The sequence below is a fragment of the Rhinichthys klamathensis genome, unplaced genomic scaffold (assembly GCF_029890125.1).
Source record: "Rhinichthys klamathensis goyatoka isolate OS25496 unplaced genomic scaffold, OSU_Roscu_1.1 h1tg000229l_1, whole genome shotgun sequence".
NCBI lineage: Eukaryota > Metazoa > Chordata > Actinopteri > Cypriniformes > Leuciscidae > Rhinichthys > Rhinichthys klamathensis.
Genome location: NW_026606753.1, coordinates 1,979,688 through 1,997,956, shown reverse-complemented (window position 1 = coordinate 1,997,956; position 18,269 = coordinate 1,979,688). Strand labels below are relative to the sequence as shown.

The 18,269-nt window shown below is 37.1% G+C and overlaps 1 protein-coding gene across 1 annotated transcript; it reads right to left on the bottom strand.

Moving 5' to 3' along the window:
* Window positions 1–4,073: 4,073 nt before the first annotated feature.
* On the bottom strand, window positions 4,074–5,221 carry LOC130099373 (uncharacterized). The gene is made up of 2 exons (XM_056265045.1): window positions 5,048–5,221; window positions 4,074–4,876 (listed from the first exon to the last, which is right to left on the bottom strand). The coding sequence occupies exons 1-2, from the start codon at window positions 5,105–5,107 to the stop codon at window positions 4,124–4,126; spliced, it is 813 nt and encodes a 270-aa protein (XP_056121020.1). The 5' UTR covers window positions 5,108–5,221; the 3' UTR covers window positions 4,074–4,123.
* Between the last annotated feature and the right edge of the window lie 13,048 nt (window positions 5,222–18,269).

Genomic DNA, 18,269 nt, shown 5'->3' with positions numbered 1-18,269 from the left:
AAAGGTATAGGCTAAATCAGGGGTGTCCAAACTCCGCCCTGCAGGGCCGGTGTGGTGAATAATCCGGTTACTCGGTGTGAATAGTCCGGGCGTAGGACCCCATTAGTATGCCAGTAGTATGCCTGATCTGAATCTGTTCTCGCGATAACTTGTAGCTAACGTGAGCTGTTTTAGTGTTATTATGTGGTAGCTTTATGTAGAACGCTAACTCCCGTTGCTATATGCAAGGTAAGATGAAATTAAATTGCATATTGTATATGTAAATTGTGTATATTCTATATCTAATATTTAAAATCTCAAGTTGCGTCAATAGGCTTGTTGCATAAACAGAACGTTCGATATTTCCGGGTTGTAACGGTAGGCCGCACGACTTCCGGTTACTCCTGTCAGAGCGAGTCTGACAGCGAGCAGCTGCTTGTCAGAGCGAGAACGCTAACGTTAACTTTAGTTAGTCAACGAGGAAGATGGCATTTTACACACGATGCTTGCAGGACCTGCCAAGGACTACCGTTAACGATGTACATAGGATTATACAATCCTCAACATCAGCCCCAAAGAGCAAGCGGGAGAAGGGGTTTAAAATGTATATTTCCAGCTACATTGACCATTACGAAGGTAAGTTAATTTACTATGCTTTGTTTTAGTCTAGTAGCCTAGCCTATGAGCTATCTTGCTAACCGGTAACGTTAAACATTGAATGAGCCTGATGAATATTATATTGTTTTAATTGTTTTGATCATAACATGATATTATTCTTAACTCAGTGTCAAACAAAGAGCCAGAGACAGGGAGAGTGAGCGTCCGCGCTACCTGCCATAGGTCACTGAGGAAGAATGAGAAACCTCACGACCTCAGAGTAGGATCTAAGATAGTTCAGTTGTTCCAGCCAGTTCTGCTCCAAACATGTCCTGGGGATTTTGTGTTGCTAGGATAGGTTCTGTATCAGTAACATAGGCAGAAAATAGCACTCGGATATCTAACCTAGCCCCCATGAAAACTCCAGGAACTGCTTGTGACGGCTGTTGTTTATTATAAGTTAAGTTTAAGTTAAGTTTGTATGGTAAGTTAAGTTGTAAGTTTGTTGGAGTTTCAGTTATCTGTATGTTCAGTATTCATGTAACGTTTTTGACTTGTAATAGCCTACTAACATCTCACATATGTAATACTAACATATTTTAATGTTTATAAAAACAGAACTAAAAACGACCTTTTTTGGTCATTTGTTAACTAATATGATATGGTTAAGCCTACCATGACTAACAATCTGAAATGTTGATTTTGTTCCATTTCCTGTGCCTGTACTATATTTAAGATGGCAATGGTTATTGGTAATGTTTTTTTTTTTTGTTTTTTTTAAGATTACACTTGAGCACTCATTCCCGGTGCAACTGTATGAGGCTGTGTGTTCATGTGTGGCTGGTAAGGCACTGTGCAATCACAATGTTGCACTGCTCTATCAGACAGCACACTTCTCGCAGCTTCAGATCAGTGCTGTACCCCCTGTCCTTAGTTGCACTGAAACAGAGCAACGCTGGCACAAGCCAAGGTCTATGGTAAGTCTGAGAGCATTATTTACCACACTGTTTCATAGTGTAGTCAGTCAGCTGAATTGGTATGTGTGCAAAGCTTGCTTTCATTAAAGACCATTACTATCAACAGGGTGTGAAGCCAGGCCGGGTCAGAGACATGGTCGTGTTGGCAGCCAAACCCAAGCAAAAGACGGTTGGAAATGGTGTAAGGTAATAATGTTTTATGTTATTTCTATAATTTAGATAAAACATGATTTAAATATGAAAATAAACACATCTGAAACACAGCATGTTACCATGTACACAGGAGCACACTTTACAAAGCACTGAGGGGAGAACTGCCAGATGTGGACATGCTCAAAGTGGCTGAGGTGTATAGTGATTTCCCTGCGACCTTGGCACCACTCATCACCACCATGGCCATTAGTTCTGATGTTCCGTTAGTCCAGTCAGCACTAGGGGAAGTGCAGGAGGGAAGTGCCATCGCCTCTCAGCACCCAGTAGCACCCACCAGGACCATCCAGTTGCACTCAGATGCACCTCCACCTCCACTTCTGCCGTTGGCTGATTACAGGTTGGAGCCTACAACCTGTCAATTTGTTTGCAGTGAACAACAACAACTTCATCTGGTCTCCCTCCAGACAAGTATTGAAATGGCCAGACAGGTGGAGGCTTCCACACGGGACCAGAGCTTGTCTGCAGAGTGGCATCAGGTTCGTCGACCACGAATAACGTCCTCACACTTTAGAGAGTTGTGCCATGTTCGAGGTGAGAGTACAGCACAGCAGCTCGCTCAGAGGATTTGGAAGGGCACTGTTCAAACTGCTGCCATGAAGAGGGGCCTGGTACTTGAACCTGTTGCCATTGAGGAGTACTGCAGGATCAAGAACACAAACTATTGGCCTTGTGGGTTTATCATCCACCCTGATGCCCCCTGGTTAGGGTCTTCTCCTGACGGGGTTGTATTTGACCCAACCGAAAACCCTCCCTATGGTTTGGTTGAGATTAAATGTCCAAATTGCAAGAGCTATGTTGATTGCAAGTACTTGAAGTTGCATGGCAACACAATGCAATTAAAACGGCAGCACAGCTACTACTGGCAGGTCCAAGGCCAGCTTCTAATAAGTGGAATGGAGTGGTGTGACTTTGTGGTGTTTGCAGAGGATGACATGGTCATCCAAAGAATCTACAAAGATGCAGAGGTTGCACAAATCATTAGGGAGAAGGGGGATCACTTCTTTTTTTATTTTTACATGGCTGTGTGTTTGAAATAGATACTGTTACTATTTACTGTTACTCTTAGAATAATTTACAGTAAATCAGTTCTATTTTTGTATGTATTTATTAAATTGTGAATGTTTGTAAACAAACAACATATCAGTTTAACCCTCATTTATGTTGTCACTTGTGATCTTTGGGGTCTTCAGATACCCCAGACAATAACATTTAATTTTGTAACAGGATTATAAAAATGTTTTTACAAATGCAATTTTACTCTGTTTGTTAATGTTTTTCCTCAACATTTGTGTAGTTTTGGGAGGATTTATAATATCTTGTAAATTTCTATGAATAGATTAAAAAATATTTATTTAAATAGGCTTTTAACAAAAAAACAACAACAGTATTTTATGCAAATTTCACTTTATAAAAGACCCAGATATCTAACTTTCATTCATGGGGATAACATGGATAATTTTAAATGGTTTAATGTAACATTTATGCCCATTTTTGAAAAATCAATTTAACCACTAGATGGCTATTGTCACATTCACTGTCTGTCTTCATCTGTACTACACTTCCCAGTATCCTCCGTCATCATCATCACCTGTTCATCATCGTTGTCATCCCCGCCTTCACCTGTGTTTCACTCATCATCGTCACCTGTTGTCTTTGTCATTATCTCTGTGTATTTAAGCTCCCCCTGTTTCTCTGTTCACTGGCCGGTTATTGTTTGTGTTCATACACACTTGTTTCGATTGTTGGATTGTTTGAATATTAAACTTTAAGTTTGCTGCCTGAAACATTACAGCTACATGGCTCCATTATACTATTTGACTACCTGAAAGATATATTTTCACAAGTTGGATTCATATCTAAATGTTATAAAATGTTTAAAAAAAATGTCAAAATTTAGCATTTTTTGTACAGAAAAAAACTACAAAAAAAACGTTTCTCAATAATTTTACATTATGCTTAGAATCAAATCTGAACAAAGTGTTACAAAGAGAAATGTTGGACTCTTAAGATGTTATTTATTTCAATCATCTATTACTAACTGTAACAGAACAAAAATGAACAGAAATGAACAATTATATTACATGTTGGGTAAAAATACATGACCATCAAAATGGAATGAACTGAACAGCAATAACAAATGAGCAAGTATGTGTGTGAGAGAGTGTGTGAGTGCATTTACAAAGATATATATAGATTTGTAAAAATGAACAATAACATCTCTACATTTGTGTATGTTTGTAAACATACAACATACAGTATCAGTTCAAGTTTTGTATAGATTCGTAAAAATTAACAATAAAACTTGAACAAAGAAATTGGAACTGATTGTAAACTGATTCATAAAAATTCTAGTCCATTCATTTCTGTGTTGCCCATGCCTTAACCAGTGGTCCATTCTGGTAATTCACCAAGAGACAAGCGACGGTGAACAACTGGTCAATGCTCCCACACACTGACAGAGGAATGACTTTATCAAACAGTTTGTTCTCTTTTACTCGCCTGATGCACCTCTCAACATGCACTCTCACACGGGCAATAGACTGTGTCTGCTGGACATCCTCTTTGGTCATCTGTTTGTTTCTTGCAAGGAAAGCAGGTCGGTAAACCTTTCCAGAGAAGAGATTGTCCACAAGAAAGCCTTTGTCAACCATAATGGCCATCTCTGGTGTGAGGAGTTTGGCTATTCCTGACTGCTTAAAAATTTCCCGGTCACTCATGGAACCTGCATACAGAGGTGACACAAAGGTGATGGGACCATGAGGTGCAATGCCAATCATGGCCTTGAAAGTGGTGTGTGACTTGTATGGGGAGTAGACTTCGCTGTGCAAAAGAAGAGAAGAGGGAGTTTGGCAAAAGATTTCTGTGCAGTCAAGCACCACTTGTGTGTCTGGGAACAAAGCAAACTCAGGTGGTAGATGAGCCTTTAATTCCTCTGGTGGTATCCACAGGCGGATGGAACCCAGTAGATAATAGAGGAAATGTGTCCACGATGTAATTATTCTGCTTGCTGTGGTGGTATGGATGTTGAAGCGTTTGGCTAGGTCCCTCAAATGCAGGCCCACAGAAAGGTGCATCAAGAAAAGCAGTAACTCATCTATCGGTGCTAGTCTCTGTTAAAAAACAAAAACACACAACACACTAGAAATCACTTGTACTGTAGTATTAATGTGTGTTGCCCTAACAAATCATCTGAAAACACCCTTGATTAATAATGGAGCCTTTGACAGTCAAGATATGTCAAGTAAACTGTAACAAATGTTAAGACTAACAACATAACTTACTGATGGTCTCAGAAGGCTAGGTTCTTTGGAGGCAGCATGGACACTGGTGATCCGTACCATTTTAGTTGTTGCAGCAGGCTCCACCAATTGCCAAAAGGCCTGGAAATGCTTGTATGATGCAAATCTGCAATGAAATTATAATCACTTTAGAACTTTATGTTCATAATAATACAAAATGATGACTGACATATTATTGATGGAACAACATACTTTTTTAAATTTTACTTCAGTTTCTCAAAAAGGAAATTTTACTTTTACTCGAGTACATTTTTTAGGGAGTAATTGTACTTTAACTTTAGTATAGATTTTCAGTACTATAACCCCCACTGCAACCCAGACACACATAGAGTTAGCTACTACATACAATTGCATAATAGCATGGACCAACCTTGTGTAAAAACGAATATCCTCATCAGATCCTTGGAGGTGTTGGAGTCCAAACCGAGACAGCAGTTGCAGTGATTGGACTTGTTGTTGGAGCTCCTCTACCTTTCTCCTCAGGGCTTCGTTTTCATCTGCCAGATGATGTGTGACAAGTGCAGTAGTGGGGGTGACACAGTAGGCGTGATCACGATGTACAACTTCCATCTCTGTGACCACCTCGTTGTCAGACGCCATCGGTAGGTCAGGGGAAGGAGGCCTTGGCCGACGTTGCCAGACATTAAGCCGAGGTGCCGGGACGCTGAACTCATTCCAGGCAAACAAACAAGGGACACTGCCTTTCTTTAGTCGTTTCTCCCCTCCAGTCGTCGTTACAAAATCCTCAAAAAGGAAATGACAACTGCAGACTCGAGTGCATTCAGTTGGAGTGAAGCTATCCCTGCGGATCTTGACTAGCCACTTTGATCTCACCTCAAGATCCACAGGGAAGCGATGAAAACTAATCGTTCCATTGTATTTCGACGAATTTCCACATATCGGCACACAACAGTGTAAAGACGTTCGTCTGGATTGACGCTGTAATTTAATTCGTTTTTCTTTTAGTCTTGAGAAACTCATAATTGCCGTCTAACTAAACTATCACTCTCTCGCTCTCTCTGAGAGGAGATAACGTCAACGTAACCGGAAGTTGTGCGGCCTACCGTGACAACCCGGAAATATCGAACGTTCTGTTTATGCAACAAGCCTATAGCAGAGGAGAAAGACCGCGAAATTTAAAAATTACTGTTATTGTGTATGAAATGTAGTTTTAAGAGTTTTTCAGTCGACAATGTAGTTGTTTCAATCTCAAATATGTTGTTTGTTTATACAGATAGCGCCTATTTAAAATTATGATGTGACGTTTTCGAAGATGTGAGATCCAAGGGATCACCGGACGCTCAGCGCTCAAGTACCCCGCCTGGACCAGCCCACCTCGGCTAGTCCAACCATTCCTTCTTTCCTAGGAGACTCTTGTAGATAAAAACATATTGCAGCATCAAGCAATATCTAATGAATCATATCACAGTTACATTGTCCAAGTTTTGATTTTAGATTGGGAGAAAAATCTGATTAATCATCTGTCCACAGTGGACCTCGTGCATCAATGCCATGGCTATATTTCAGCTATAGTTCATACTTATACTGTGAATATTGTTTTTGAAAATACTTAATCTGCAGTGACATTTATGTAAATAAATGTATTTGTATTATTAGAATGTAACGTGGGAACAGAGAACATTACTCACTGCTCCTAACTAAAGAACTTTTGTAGCTTTAAAAAGGATTCATATATCTAATTTATATATTATGCAGTGCAGAGTGTTGTACGCTTTATTCAATTTCTTTTTATTTCCCATATTTATCAAGACATCAGTAGCCTTATTAGTATCAGTGATACTGGCCTTCATGTACATATTAAAAAAATATGTAATTAAACAAGTAGTTAAAATATAATGTCCCTATTTAGTTATTTTATGTTTTTCTACATTAATCTGGAGATTAAATGTGAAGTGATTAAATGATAAAATATAGTAAAAATGTATAGAGACTTGGGTAACACTTAATAATAATGTTCAGTTGTAGGCCATTAATAAGTGGTTAGTTAATGATGAACTAATCATTTACAAAACATGCATAAATGATTAACAAGTGATATACTAACATTTTATGTATGTTTTTTGTAATTTCCATTACACGTGATTAGTAAATGATTACCTAATTATTTATGAAACATGACTATGCGTTCATAAATGATTAATAAGTGATATACTAACATTTTATGTATGTTTTGTACATTTCGTTACAAGTCATTTACAATTGATTAGTTAATGATTAACTAATAATTTACAAAATATGACTATGCGTCTCATAAATGTTCATTATGTTAAATTTTTTGTATGTTTTGCTCACATTAGGTGCACAGTGGTTAGATTCTTGTGTTTCAGAGAAGACAGCTGTCTATACCCTCACCAGTCAGCACTTACATTGCAGTGCACACGACACTACACACTACAGTGTTCAACACCTGTTATAGATGTGTAAACGCATTAATAAATATTTTACAACACTTTTTGCATCCCCCAATCTAAAGTGTAAACTATTAATTACTTGTTAATGTGTTACATTTACCTTTTACAAATGACACTTACCCGTTAAAAATTATCTGTATGTGCATAAAAATTATCTGTATGTGCATTCAAGGCATTTACAACGCTTTCTGCACCCTCTAACTACATACATACACATTTTTATTTTATTTATTAACCCCGTATGAAACGCATATTCATGTTTTATAAAAGATTAGTTCCTCATTGGTAACACTTTACTTGAAAGGGTGTGCATAAGACTAACATGACACCGTCATAATCTTGACATGACACATGTCATGAATATGCAGGAGTTTTTATGCATGTTTATGACAACTGTCATTAAGTGTCATTCGCTCAATTATGACATTTTGAATGCAAATATGACATTGTGTGAGATGTCTTTGTTCAAACAAAAAGCTGCAAAAGGGCCAAATTTTAATCCCAAAATTTCACTGTATGCGAGTCTCTATTTGCCCCAATGGAATAAATGCTTTGTGGGATCTCCATATCTCAGCTCTGGAAGGCTCTAGAGCCTCCAATCATGCATTCATGTCTCGGCACCTTCTAACAGAATACAAGATTTCGAGAATATCCAAGAAACTTTTTTTTTAGACCCAAAATATCTATAAGGGGTACGTGTACCTTATAGTTTTTTTGGGTCGAAAAATAAAGTTTCTTGGATATTCTCGAAAACGTGGATTCTGTTAGAGGGTGCTGAGACATAGACATGAATGCATAATTGGAGAAATTTTGGGACTCAGGCGAGCCCTCCATATCCGTCCAATGGCAGCTTATTTGTATGGTCGTTTGTACAGGAACCTCCTATATGTACTTCTTATATTATTCAACAAAATTTTTATTGACATCTACTATTTCTTTTAGATTCTTGACACAAGGATTGCACAGCTCTGTAAAGCACATGGTGGAACTGCTTTACAGGTGCACACGTTCGTTCTCTGATGGCGATCCTTCACTATCAAGAAACATGTGGATGACAGTCACATTTCTTGTCTGAAGGTAAATGAAAATCTATCAAATAAATTTCAGGGGCAGGGGACACATTTACTTACTTATTTACTTAAAAACATTTTAAAGGACCTTGGTGAGATTGACACAGTCCTTATTCCAAGAATTGTTGGTGGACAGAGCCCCGAAAAGGGAAACCACTTCATTTTGTGGGTATGTATGGATAAAAAAAATGTTTACATTTTTGCTCAACAGTTGTTACTCTGGTTACAGCGGTTTCTGTTTATGTTCGTTGTAAAGGTCTTGGATGGTTTGCTGAATCGTATTCGCGTTTACGACCCCACTGGCAACTACAAGTCGATTTCTGCGATGGACCTGGCTATACTATGGTATTATGTGCTTTGTAAATGTCAAAATTGTTATCTTTATTTACTAATGTACATTTATTAATTTCTTTTTTCTATTTTACAAAAGCAATGCCTTCCGAAATACTTGGGACTTGGGAAAATGGACTGTTGAGTACCCAGAACAGTGGAGGCTGGCTGACTCTAACAACTGTGGGGTTTTGGTTTGTACAGTAAGTTAAACAAATGCTTTTATTTATTTATTTTATTATTTATTTTTAGCTACATTACTTTAACAACTGTGTTTATTGCATTAGATGGCAGAAATGGAGGTGAGGGACAAATGGACCTCTATGAAAAACGAGGTGATACAGGGAGACGATCTGTGGCATCTGAGAAGATATCACGCATCATCAATGGCAGCATATGCTGTTCAGCATATGACGTATAAAAGGTATGTGTAAAATGTGTGTCCTCATTCAAATAAATCAACATAAAAGTGTAATTTAGATCAAGTAGATCGATGATTTTTCAAATATAGGACAGTCGAGGAGGTGGAAAAAAAGGGAATTTGTTCTCTTGTCAGTGATACTGAAATTCAGGTACATATAAGACTTTACAAAACTTAAAATGGCTAGATATTGTTTGCTATATTAAATATTTTTTTCAGGAGTTGTTCCAAGGAATTGTGAAAGGCTCACTGAAACCTACGTGGAACAAATGGTGGCAAACGAAGACTGGGAAAATGTCACAACCAAAGAGCTTTCATCCAGCCTTGTCAGCACATGTTGAGGAACTTCTAGGACACATTGACAACATTGTGTTTAAGCAAAAGAAGGAAAAAAAGCTTGAACATAATTACCTTGTAATGTGTGAAATGATTCCTGAGGTATGCAATTTAAGGTATCATTTTGGTACAAATATATACTATATAGTATATATTTTAATTAAGAAATTGAATCTTCTGTTGTTCAGATCAGCCTTATAATACTGAGACGAATGGAAGGTTTCAGTCAATTTTGGGCTGAGATATCTTATCTTGTGGAGTGTGTCATTAAAATGGCCTTGTAATGTCACAACATCCTAACAGTGAGTGATGTTACACAGCACAACAGACTTTGCGTGTACAAATGCATGTGTTACAGGATGTTTGTGTGTTTTGCAGGTCACGACCCAATCATACCAAGGGGAAATGACGACAAGGTTCAGCGAGGTAACTACGCCTGCTGCGTTGTGCCTTCCAGTTTGCCCATCTAAGTAAAAACAGTGAGTGATGTTACACAGCACAACAGACTTTGCATGTACAAATGCACGTGTTACAGCATGTTTGTGTGTTTTGCAGGTCACGACCCAATCATGTGTTTTTTTGCAGAGTTCCCTCAAGCCAGTCCATCCATGACACCCCAGGTTCAACGAGCTAACTACGTTCTGCTGCGTTGCACCTTTGGGCTTGCAGATCCAAGTAAAAACATTGAAACCCATTTTTAACGTGGTTTTTTGCAGAGTTCCCTCAAGCCAGTCCATGACACCTCCTCGCCTACCAGGTCACGACCCCACCATCTAAAGGGGAAATTGACTGACTGCATCATCTAGGCCTTAGGATGGTTCCACAAAGAATTGACTGCATATACAACATGAATTTACTTCAAACTAAAGATTTGACTTTTCATACAGCAAAAGACACTGCATCTATTTGTGTCTCATTAGTTCTCAAACTTTAACCTTACAGTTCATTAAATATTTAAACACAGCTAACTCGACATTAATTGTTTTTAAATCTTCACAATGTATAGCCAGAGAACTATCACAAAAGTATTTAGGAAAGTAAAGACATACAAAAGTGTTTCTGTTTAAAGCTGCTTTGTATTGTTGTGAAAGCTCTATAAATGTCCTAAAACGATGTGCATTTTGCTTGTAGTTTTGTGTTAATAAAAATGTAATATATTACATCTCATAATTAATTCAGTTGAATTCATTATGTATTGTGAAATTTAATTACAATTTTATACAAGTTTTGGTTCACTAATTTTATTACATTAAATGTTATTGTGTTGTATGATGTTCTGTATTAAGATTATATTATGCCATAAATCATAATGCATTAGTACACAAATGACATGCTTGTAATAAAAAAAGCATATTATGCCCTATTGCTTAATAACAAATAACTTTGTCACAAAACACACTTAAAAATGGTATTTCTTTAAAATAAAAGATTATTATATGAATTAAGGTGTTTGATTACATTAAGATTTGTGATTCCATAATGTTATTATACTGTTCTTTAGTCAAGGCTTGACAACCAATTAAATATTTATACCCACAAAACATAGCTAGCATTCTGTAATTTATTTAAATGTCTAAACTGTTAATAAGAAAATAGTAATATACACAAATAAACATTATGTTATGGCTCTTTTAATAAATAAAAGTGTACCTGTAGCATATTGTGCCGATTATTGCTTAAAAAATAATGAATTATAATCGCACTATTAACTGCTGTGAATACGGTAAGGCAGTATCAGTGCAGTATAAGCTCATAGCACGATCATCGGATAACGTTAGCTGTATGCTATGCTACTAAGCTAACTAAAAAACACACTAACAACGAGAAATGTTTATTTTCACAATCTATAGCTTCGGTTAAATACTAGTATATGAAACGTATAATTTAAAATACATTAATGACTCGTTATACCGTAGTACAAACGTCTTCTATAATAAAGTGATTTTGTATGATTTGTAACCAGGCACCAAAGCGATTACCTATAAAACGTGCTTTGAACCAATCGGATTGCTTGTGTCCTACACCCGGACTATTTACACCGAGTGACCGGATTATTCACCACACCGGCTCTAGCCCTTTGGTTGCCCTAGGCGAGATTGATTTTTGCGCCCCCCCCCCCCCCCCCCCCCCCCCCCTTAAAAATAATGAGTATTTATTTAACTAAACAAAAATGCTCTTATAGTCACTCCAAAACTTCAACAAGCAAATTATGACTTGAACTGTAATAAATTGTTTATACAAATGCTAAAAAAGAACGTTCAAGGATATTTCAATCATCCTACATAGTTGCATTGTTATCTGCATATTATCTGACCATGTAACTTGTAGTAGATAAATTACAATTACTACCACCACTACTATTATTACTAATCCATTAGGCTGCTACAAGGCTAGGGGGGTACAGGGGCATGATCCCCCGTAAGAAAATTTTGTGCATTTTAATGTTAAATTCATCAATCTGGTGCACTTTGAGAGTTCAAAATTAAAAGCTCCAACCCATATTCAGTGTTCAAATTAAACAAAGAAAAATTCAAACCTCTTTTAGTTAGTGTCTGTCTACATTACATAATAATAGTTATAATATTAATCCCATGATAATACTCATTGTAAAACAATGCACTGAAAAATAAAGGAAACTTTCATAAGTTTTGTACTAATTTCTATACTAATAGAAAGAGTATTTTGCTGTACTTCACATTAAAGATGTGATTGGGCCAGCCCAGTGTCAATCAAGAAAACAACCAATGGGCCGCTGATCTACACGTTTCATGCGGTGTCAGAAAAAAAGCTTTTTTTTTTACCAATGCATTACACCAGCACTAACCCAGCGCCGCCGATTAAGCAAAACAAAACGAATGGGCTATTTCTATTTTAGCCCCCGGCCGCTTTTTTTGCTTTATTTATCTTTTTCGACGACAACTCACTACTCGTGCCTGTTCGCTCAGCGCTCACGGCGCCCGCGCCCGCTCGCGATATTATTGGAGGGGGGTCCCCTGTCAAAATTCTATGATGAAATCTTATGAGGGCGCCTACTCCGCTACACATACCGGTATACCCACTTTTTGCGCCACTGGCAGGCTTATGTAATTGCTCCACTCGTTGCAGTGTTAATGAAGTACAATAAAAGCGGAAAGTTCCTTACGCGGCTCTGGCGCCCCCCCTAGGGTTCTGCTCCTATGTATTAGATGCGAACTGTTGACTATTGAAAATTGAACAATAACTTCCAAAGACAACTTTCACAGTTTAACCTGTTAACTGTCAGTGTTCCGTACACTTGGTATCACACTCAAAATTCATTCTGTGCAAACCGTTTTGAAAATGGACTGCATTACCTTTTTATTGGGCTCAATTTTTGTGATATCAACTTCAAATTTGGAACACAACTTGGTTAGACATATTGCTTTTTCTAGAAAAGGTATAGTCCAAATTATTTTGTAAAATTATTTCCAAAGCATTTATGAGTTACCATTTAACCCTCTATGGTGGTGGCTCCAGGCAATATAGCCTATTTTATTCATTAAAAAAAAATTATACAGGCTATAGGCCTATATAAAATAAGACACCCATTCATTGGTCAATGCTATCTCAGGGGAGGAGAACTCAAATACTAAACAATAAAATTGCAGGTGTCCATTTTAGGCTTGATCAACTTAGAGCGGCGCTGCACAGACTGATCGGTTTATGACATCAAAGTTCTGTGAGAGTGATTATAGAGCAGACGGCTCCATAAGCTTTTGAATCGCTCTTGCGGTACTTTGATGTCATAAACCAATTGGTCTGTGCAGCGCCGCTTTAAGTCGAACAAGCCTTTTGTGTCCTCTTTCAGCACATGTGCACATGACTCCATATTTGTCCCAAGAAAAGTGTTTTTTCACTCGTTTTCGTCCAGATCATCACTTACCAAGAATCGGAGTCACCTTCATTGGAAAGTAAAGAAGTATTCTTCTTCTTCTTCTTTTTGAAATTTTACTGGCGGTTGACGAACAATGAAATGGTGTATTACCGCCACTGGTATGGAGTGCGGATCAAAATGACATACAGTAAATAAGTATTTTTGAAAACTTTACATTATATATTGTGGGAGGAGACTGGCCAGCAATCAGTTTCAGGTGCAGGTGGCTTTATCTATCATGCATGGGGATTTAGAGCTGATGGGTAACTGTGCTGCAGTTGTACTTTCACTAAAGGGCAGACCAGCCACTGTTTATTGTGTATTTAAGTTTTCTATTGCGGTTTATTTCTTCTTTTACTTGATATTGATGTTTAATGTGATTTATATTACATATTGTTTGTGTTATGTGCTTTTTGTTTCTGTGGTACTGCTCTCCTCTCTTTGTGTTACAGTGCTCAGTGACTTTGTACTGGGCCGGGCCTGATTGACACTTAACCTCCCTCGGTATAGGTGATTAGGGTGGTGTGGCACTGCTGTGTGGTGTGAACCAGAAGGTTGGCACTGTAATGATGATTAAAGGTTACTTCTTATTTGCGGGATGCTGTGGGTTTTCTTCTTTTTTCTTCTTCTGTCTCTTACAGGTGGCAGGAGGTCCATAAGAGCAGGCCTGACCCTCTTGCAGTCTTGAGGAGAACTATTTCCTACTTCCGATTTTATTATGGATACATGTTTTAATTGGTGTTTTAATCTTTGATGGTCTGTGTTGGAACAGTAAAATTGTGATTTTCGATTTTCTTACAAACTACTTTTGCTGCTTAGAATCAATGATGTGTGGAGGGCTCCTCCTGCCTTGAGGAGGTGGCGTAGTCACCTTATATTTCCTACACTACAATATCGTCAGATGTATCACAGGAAGTGATATGTGTCATTGAGGAAACATTGTACCGTAATGGAATCGCATAAGGCATACCAGGTATACTAGGTTGGAATTTTAATTTCTAAGGAAAAGAGTTCAAATTATTTGTATGTATTTGCATTTTTGCATGATTTTGTAATGCATTTATAAGAATATTAATTCACATACTGTATCTGCACACATTATGATTTACTGCAGGAGATGAATAAGAAGAACAACCTGAAAAATCATCCAAAAACCACTGTAGAACAGTCTATGCTGTAGAACCACAACTATTAACGCTGTTTGCTTTCATCAGACAGGTCATTGGATGGTTTGGGTTGAAAGAAAGGGGCAATGCAAATAACCTATGTGTTTTTCTGTTGAGAGGAATTGCTTCCTCAACTGTCACAAGCAGTGAGGAAGGAGATTTTGAGTGTATGCAGGTCCTTGTGAGTGTATGTGCATGCTTGTAAGGATAAGGTATATTAGAAGGAGGTTATGGTGATTTTTAATGTTTTACCATGAAACAACACTGATTTTTATGTTGATGATATGATGGTTTGGTAAATACTTGTGTCCCACGATGGTACGATGGCCAAAGCAGGCAACATCGTTTATTCAAGTGTTTGGTTAAAGAAATTGATATTTTCAATAAACATTTATTTTTTTTCTGCATGAAAATGTCAAATGTTTCAATTTGTTATAGGTGTGGTACAATGTTGCCTTGAGGCCACAAACTTTTAATGAATAAATAAATGTAAAAAATAATGAAAATGTTTATTGATCTTAAAGTGTCCAATTTTAAGCAGGAAAAACATTACAAATAATATTTTCTTCATTGATATCATATTTTGTATCATAGAGGGTTAAGTTCAGATCTATGTTAAAAAAGGAGGGTGTTCCAAACCGGTATGAATTAATTTCTTCTGCTGAACACAAAATAAGATGTTTTGAAGAATATTGGTAACCAAACAGTTGATGGGCCCCATTGACTTCTTCCATAGTATGAAGAGAGAGAAAAAAATGCTATGGAAGTCAATGGGTCACACCAACTGTTTGTGTAAAAACATTCTTCAAAATATCTTCTGTGTTCAGCAGAATAAATAAATTCATTCAGGTTTGGAACAACTTGAGGCTGAGTAAATTATGACAGAATTTTCATTTTTGGGTGACCTATCCCTTTACATTAACATGAATTACATTTAATAATTCAGCATATTTAATATTTTGGGGAGTGGTCCATAATGACTAATAATAGGCCTATTTCTTGTGAACACAATGTTCAAACTTGGTAAACATGAAAAACAGAACACTCTGAGAAAATATACAAAAATATTTCTGATGCAAGGGGGTCACAGCAAGTTCTAAATGATCAGCCATTTGTATCAATATTAAGTGACCAAGGAAGGCTGTAATACTAATGTTGTCCACTTGCTTTTCTCATATGTCTTATTGTTTTATTAGTCTCATAGTTTGGCATCAGTAAATAGTTCAATAGGTTCACATAAATAAATGTACATTTCTATGGCACACTTACAGTATCTCCAGAGTTTAATATAGGTTGGAAAGAAATCTCCATATATATCACTAAATACCTTTCTTTTACGGATCCCAATTATATACCAAATATATTTATCAGTTGGGTTGCCATGTTTTTTCTATTTTAATATAATATACAGCATAACATTCTATTAAAGATATAGAGGTGTAGAACATCTGACATATCTATCAGACTGAACAGCTTAAAAAATGATGTAAAAACGGATAGCACATCTTGACATCTTTTGACATCTTTTGTTGACATCTCTTGTCTATCACTCCCTCCACCACACCACTTGGGGCTCTCTAGCCCCACCACTCCCTGCCTAAAAGGAATCTGCAGGGTTTTAAAAATCAAATGTAAGGCTTTTTGAGGCTATTCATTTTATAGGTTCCGGTCTTAAAAAAGATCTTAAAAAGCCTTAAATTTGTTGTGGCCGGAGGACATTGTCTAGTAACGTACTAAACCAGGGGTTCTCAACTCTGGCCCTCAATGTCCACTTTCCTGCAGAGTTCAGCTCCCTAGTTCAGTAGTCAGGGCACTGATCAGGGTCTTTAAGGGCTGTTTCAATCTCAAAATCCTTCCAGGGCACTGAAACGTTCGCTCCCTGAAAAATTCCACAATGCCACAAGGTTTTTCCACAGTGCCACAAAACCAAGGCGCATCGATGCTCACAATGTTACAGAAGTTCTCAGCGTGAAACTTAAATCCTGTGAGCCAACTCACTACACATAACGACACATGATGGATGTTTTTAAAAATTCAAACCATTATTTTATTATATTTCAGCATAAACATACATTGCTAAACAGGTAATGGACATAATCATTATGTACGGCTGAAATGTTGCCCGTATGGTGAACGTGATTTCACCAACATGTTCCTGGATCAACATCTTTGTTGATCCTGGATCAACTTTCCAATCAACCAATCAGATTTGAGGGACAAGTTTACAGTTTATGTCCAGTTTAGGCTTAGAACCAGGGTGAAGTACTTACACATCAGTGTTATTCACCTTTTATTACCCTCTGATTTTAGGGAAAAGTTATGGGTAGGGTTAGGTTTAGGGGTAGGGATTGGGTAAGGACTACATTTTGGGACAGGAATGTTGATCCAGGATCAATAAAATATGTTGATCCAGGACCTTACTTGGCAAAATCACGGTGACATTGCATGTGTAAAAAGCAAAGTATTTATCATGAAATAACATTACAAGTCTCTCAGAAAAAAAAAGAAAAGCTGTCAATGTGGCGGTACCTTTTCAAAAGGTACACCTTTGTACCTAAAGAGTGCATATTAGTCCCTCAAATGTACAATTTTGTACCAAAAGTGTACATATTAGAACCTAAACGGTACATATTAGAACCCTTTTGAAGGGTACTGTCCCAGTGACAGCTTTTGTACCTTATTTTCTGAGAGTAATAATCATTATAATGTCAGAAAGGTATCTGCTCTGCTGTTGTTCATACTGTAAATAGGCCTACCAGTAGTGGTGTTGTACAATAAGGACATTGTCACAACACCGGAAATAGAGTCGCAGTGTCCTAGTGAGCCAGCATCCTTTACTGTCCTCACCAGTGTCCGCATTTGTGAACGTGTGTGTGTGTGTGTGTGTGTGTGTGTGTGTGTGTGTGTGTGTGTGTGTGTGTGTGTGTGTGTGTGTGTGTGTGTGTGTGTGTGAGAGAGAGAATAACGTGGACAAAATATTCAGTAAAACAGTGAAAGTTCCTTTTTGAGTCTATGCTATTTATTTTTAAATCTGAACAGTCACTGGATCTTATAATAGTTCTATGATTTTTCCTGTAACATCTAAAAAAGGTTTACATTTATTTGCCTAAAATATTTTGGATGATTCAATAAGGCATCATACGAAAATTTACCATGGTTTTATTATAGTAAAAGTAAAAGTGTAGTAACCATGTTTATTTTGGCGGATTGATTAACATATAACAGTTTTACAACAAATACCATTGTTAAAGGATGGTCATTGTAGCAAAACCATGGATAATTTGTGGTTTCCATGGTTAATTTTCTATAATATAATAGGCTATAATATAATAGGCTATAATATAATAGGCTATAATATAATATAATATAATATAATATAATATAATATAATATAATATAATATAATATAATATAATATAATATAATATAATATAATATAATATAATATAATAATCAGGGAATTATACAAATATAAATGGCAGGAGGTCGATCTTTTACACCTGCTTCAAGATACTGCGCGTCACGTGACAGGGAGAGTATTCAGGCGCGCGTGCGGC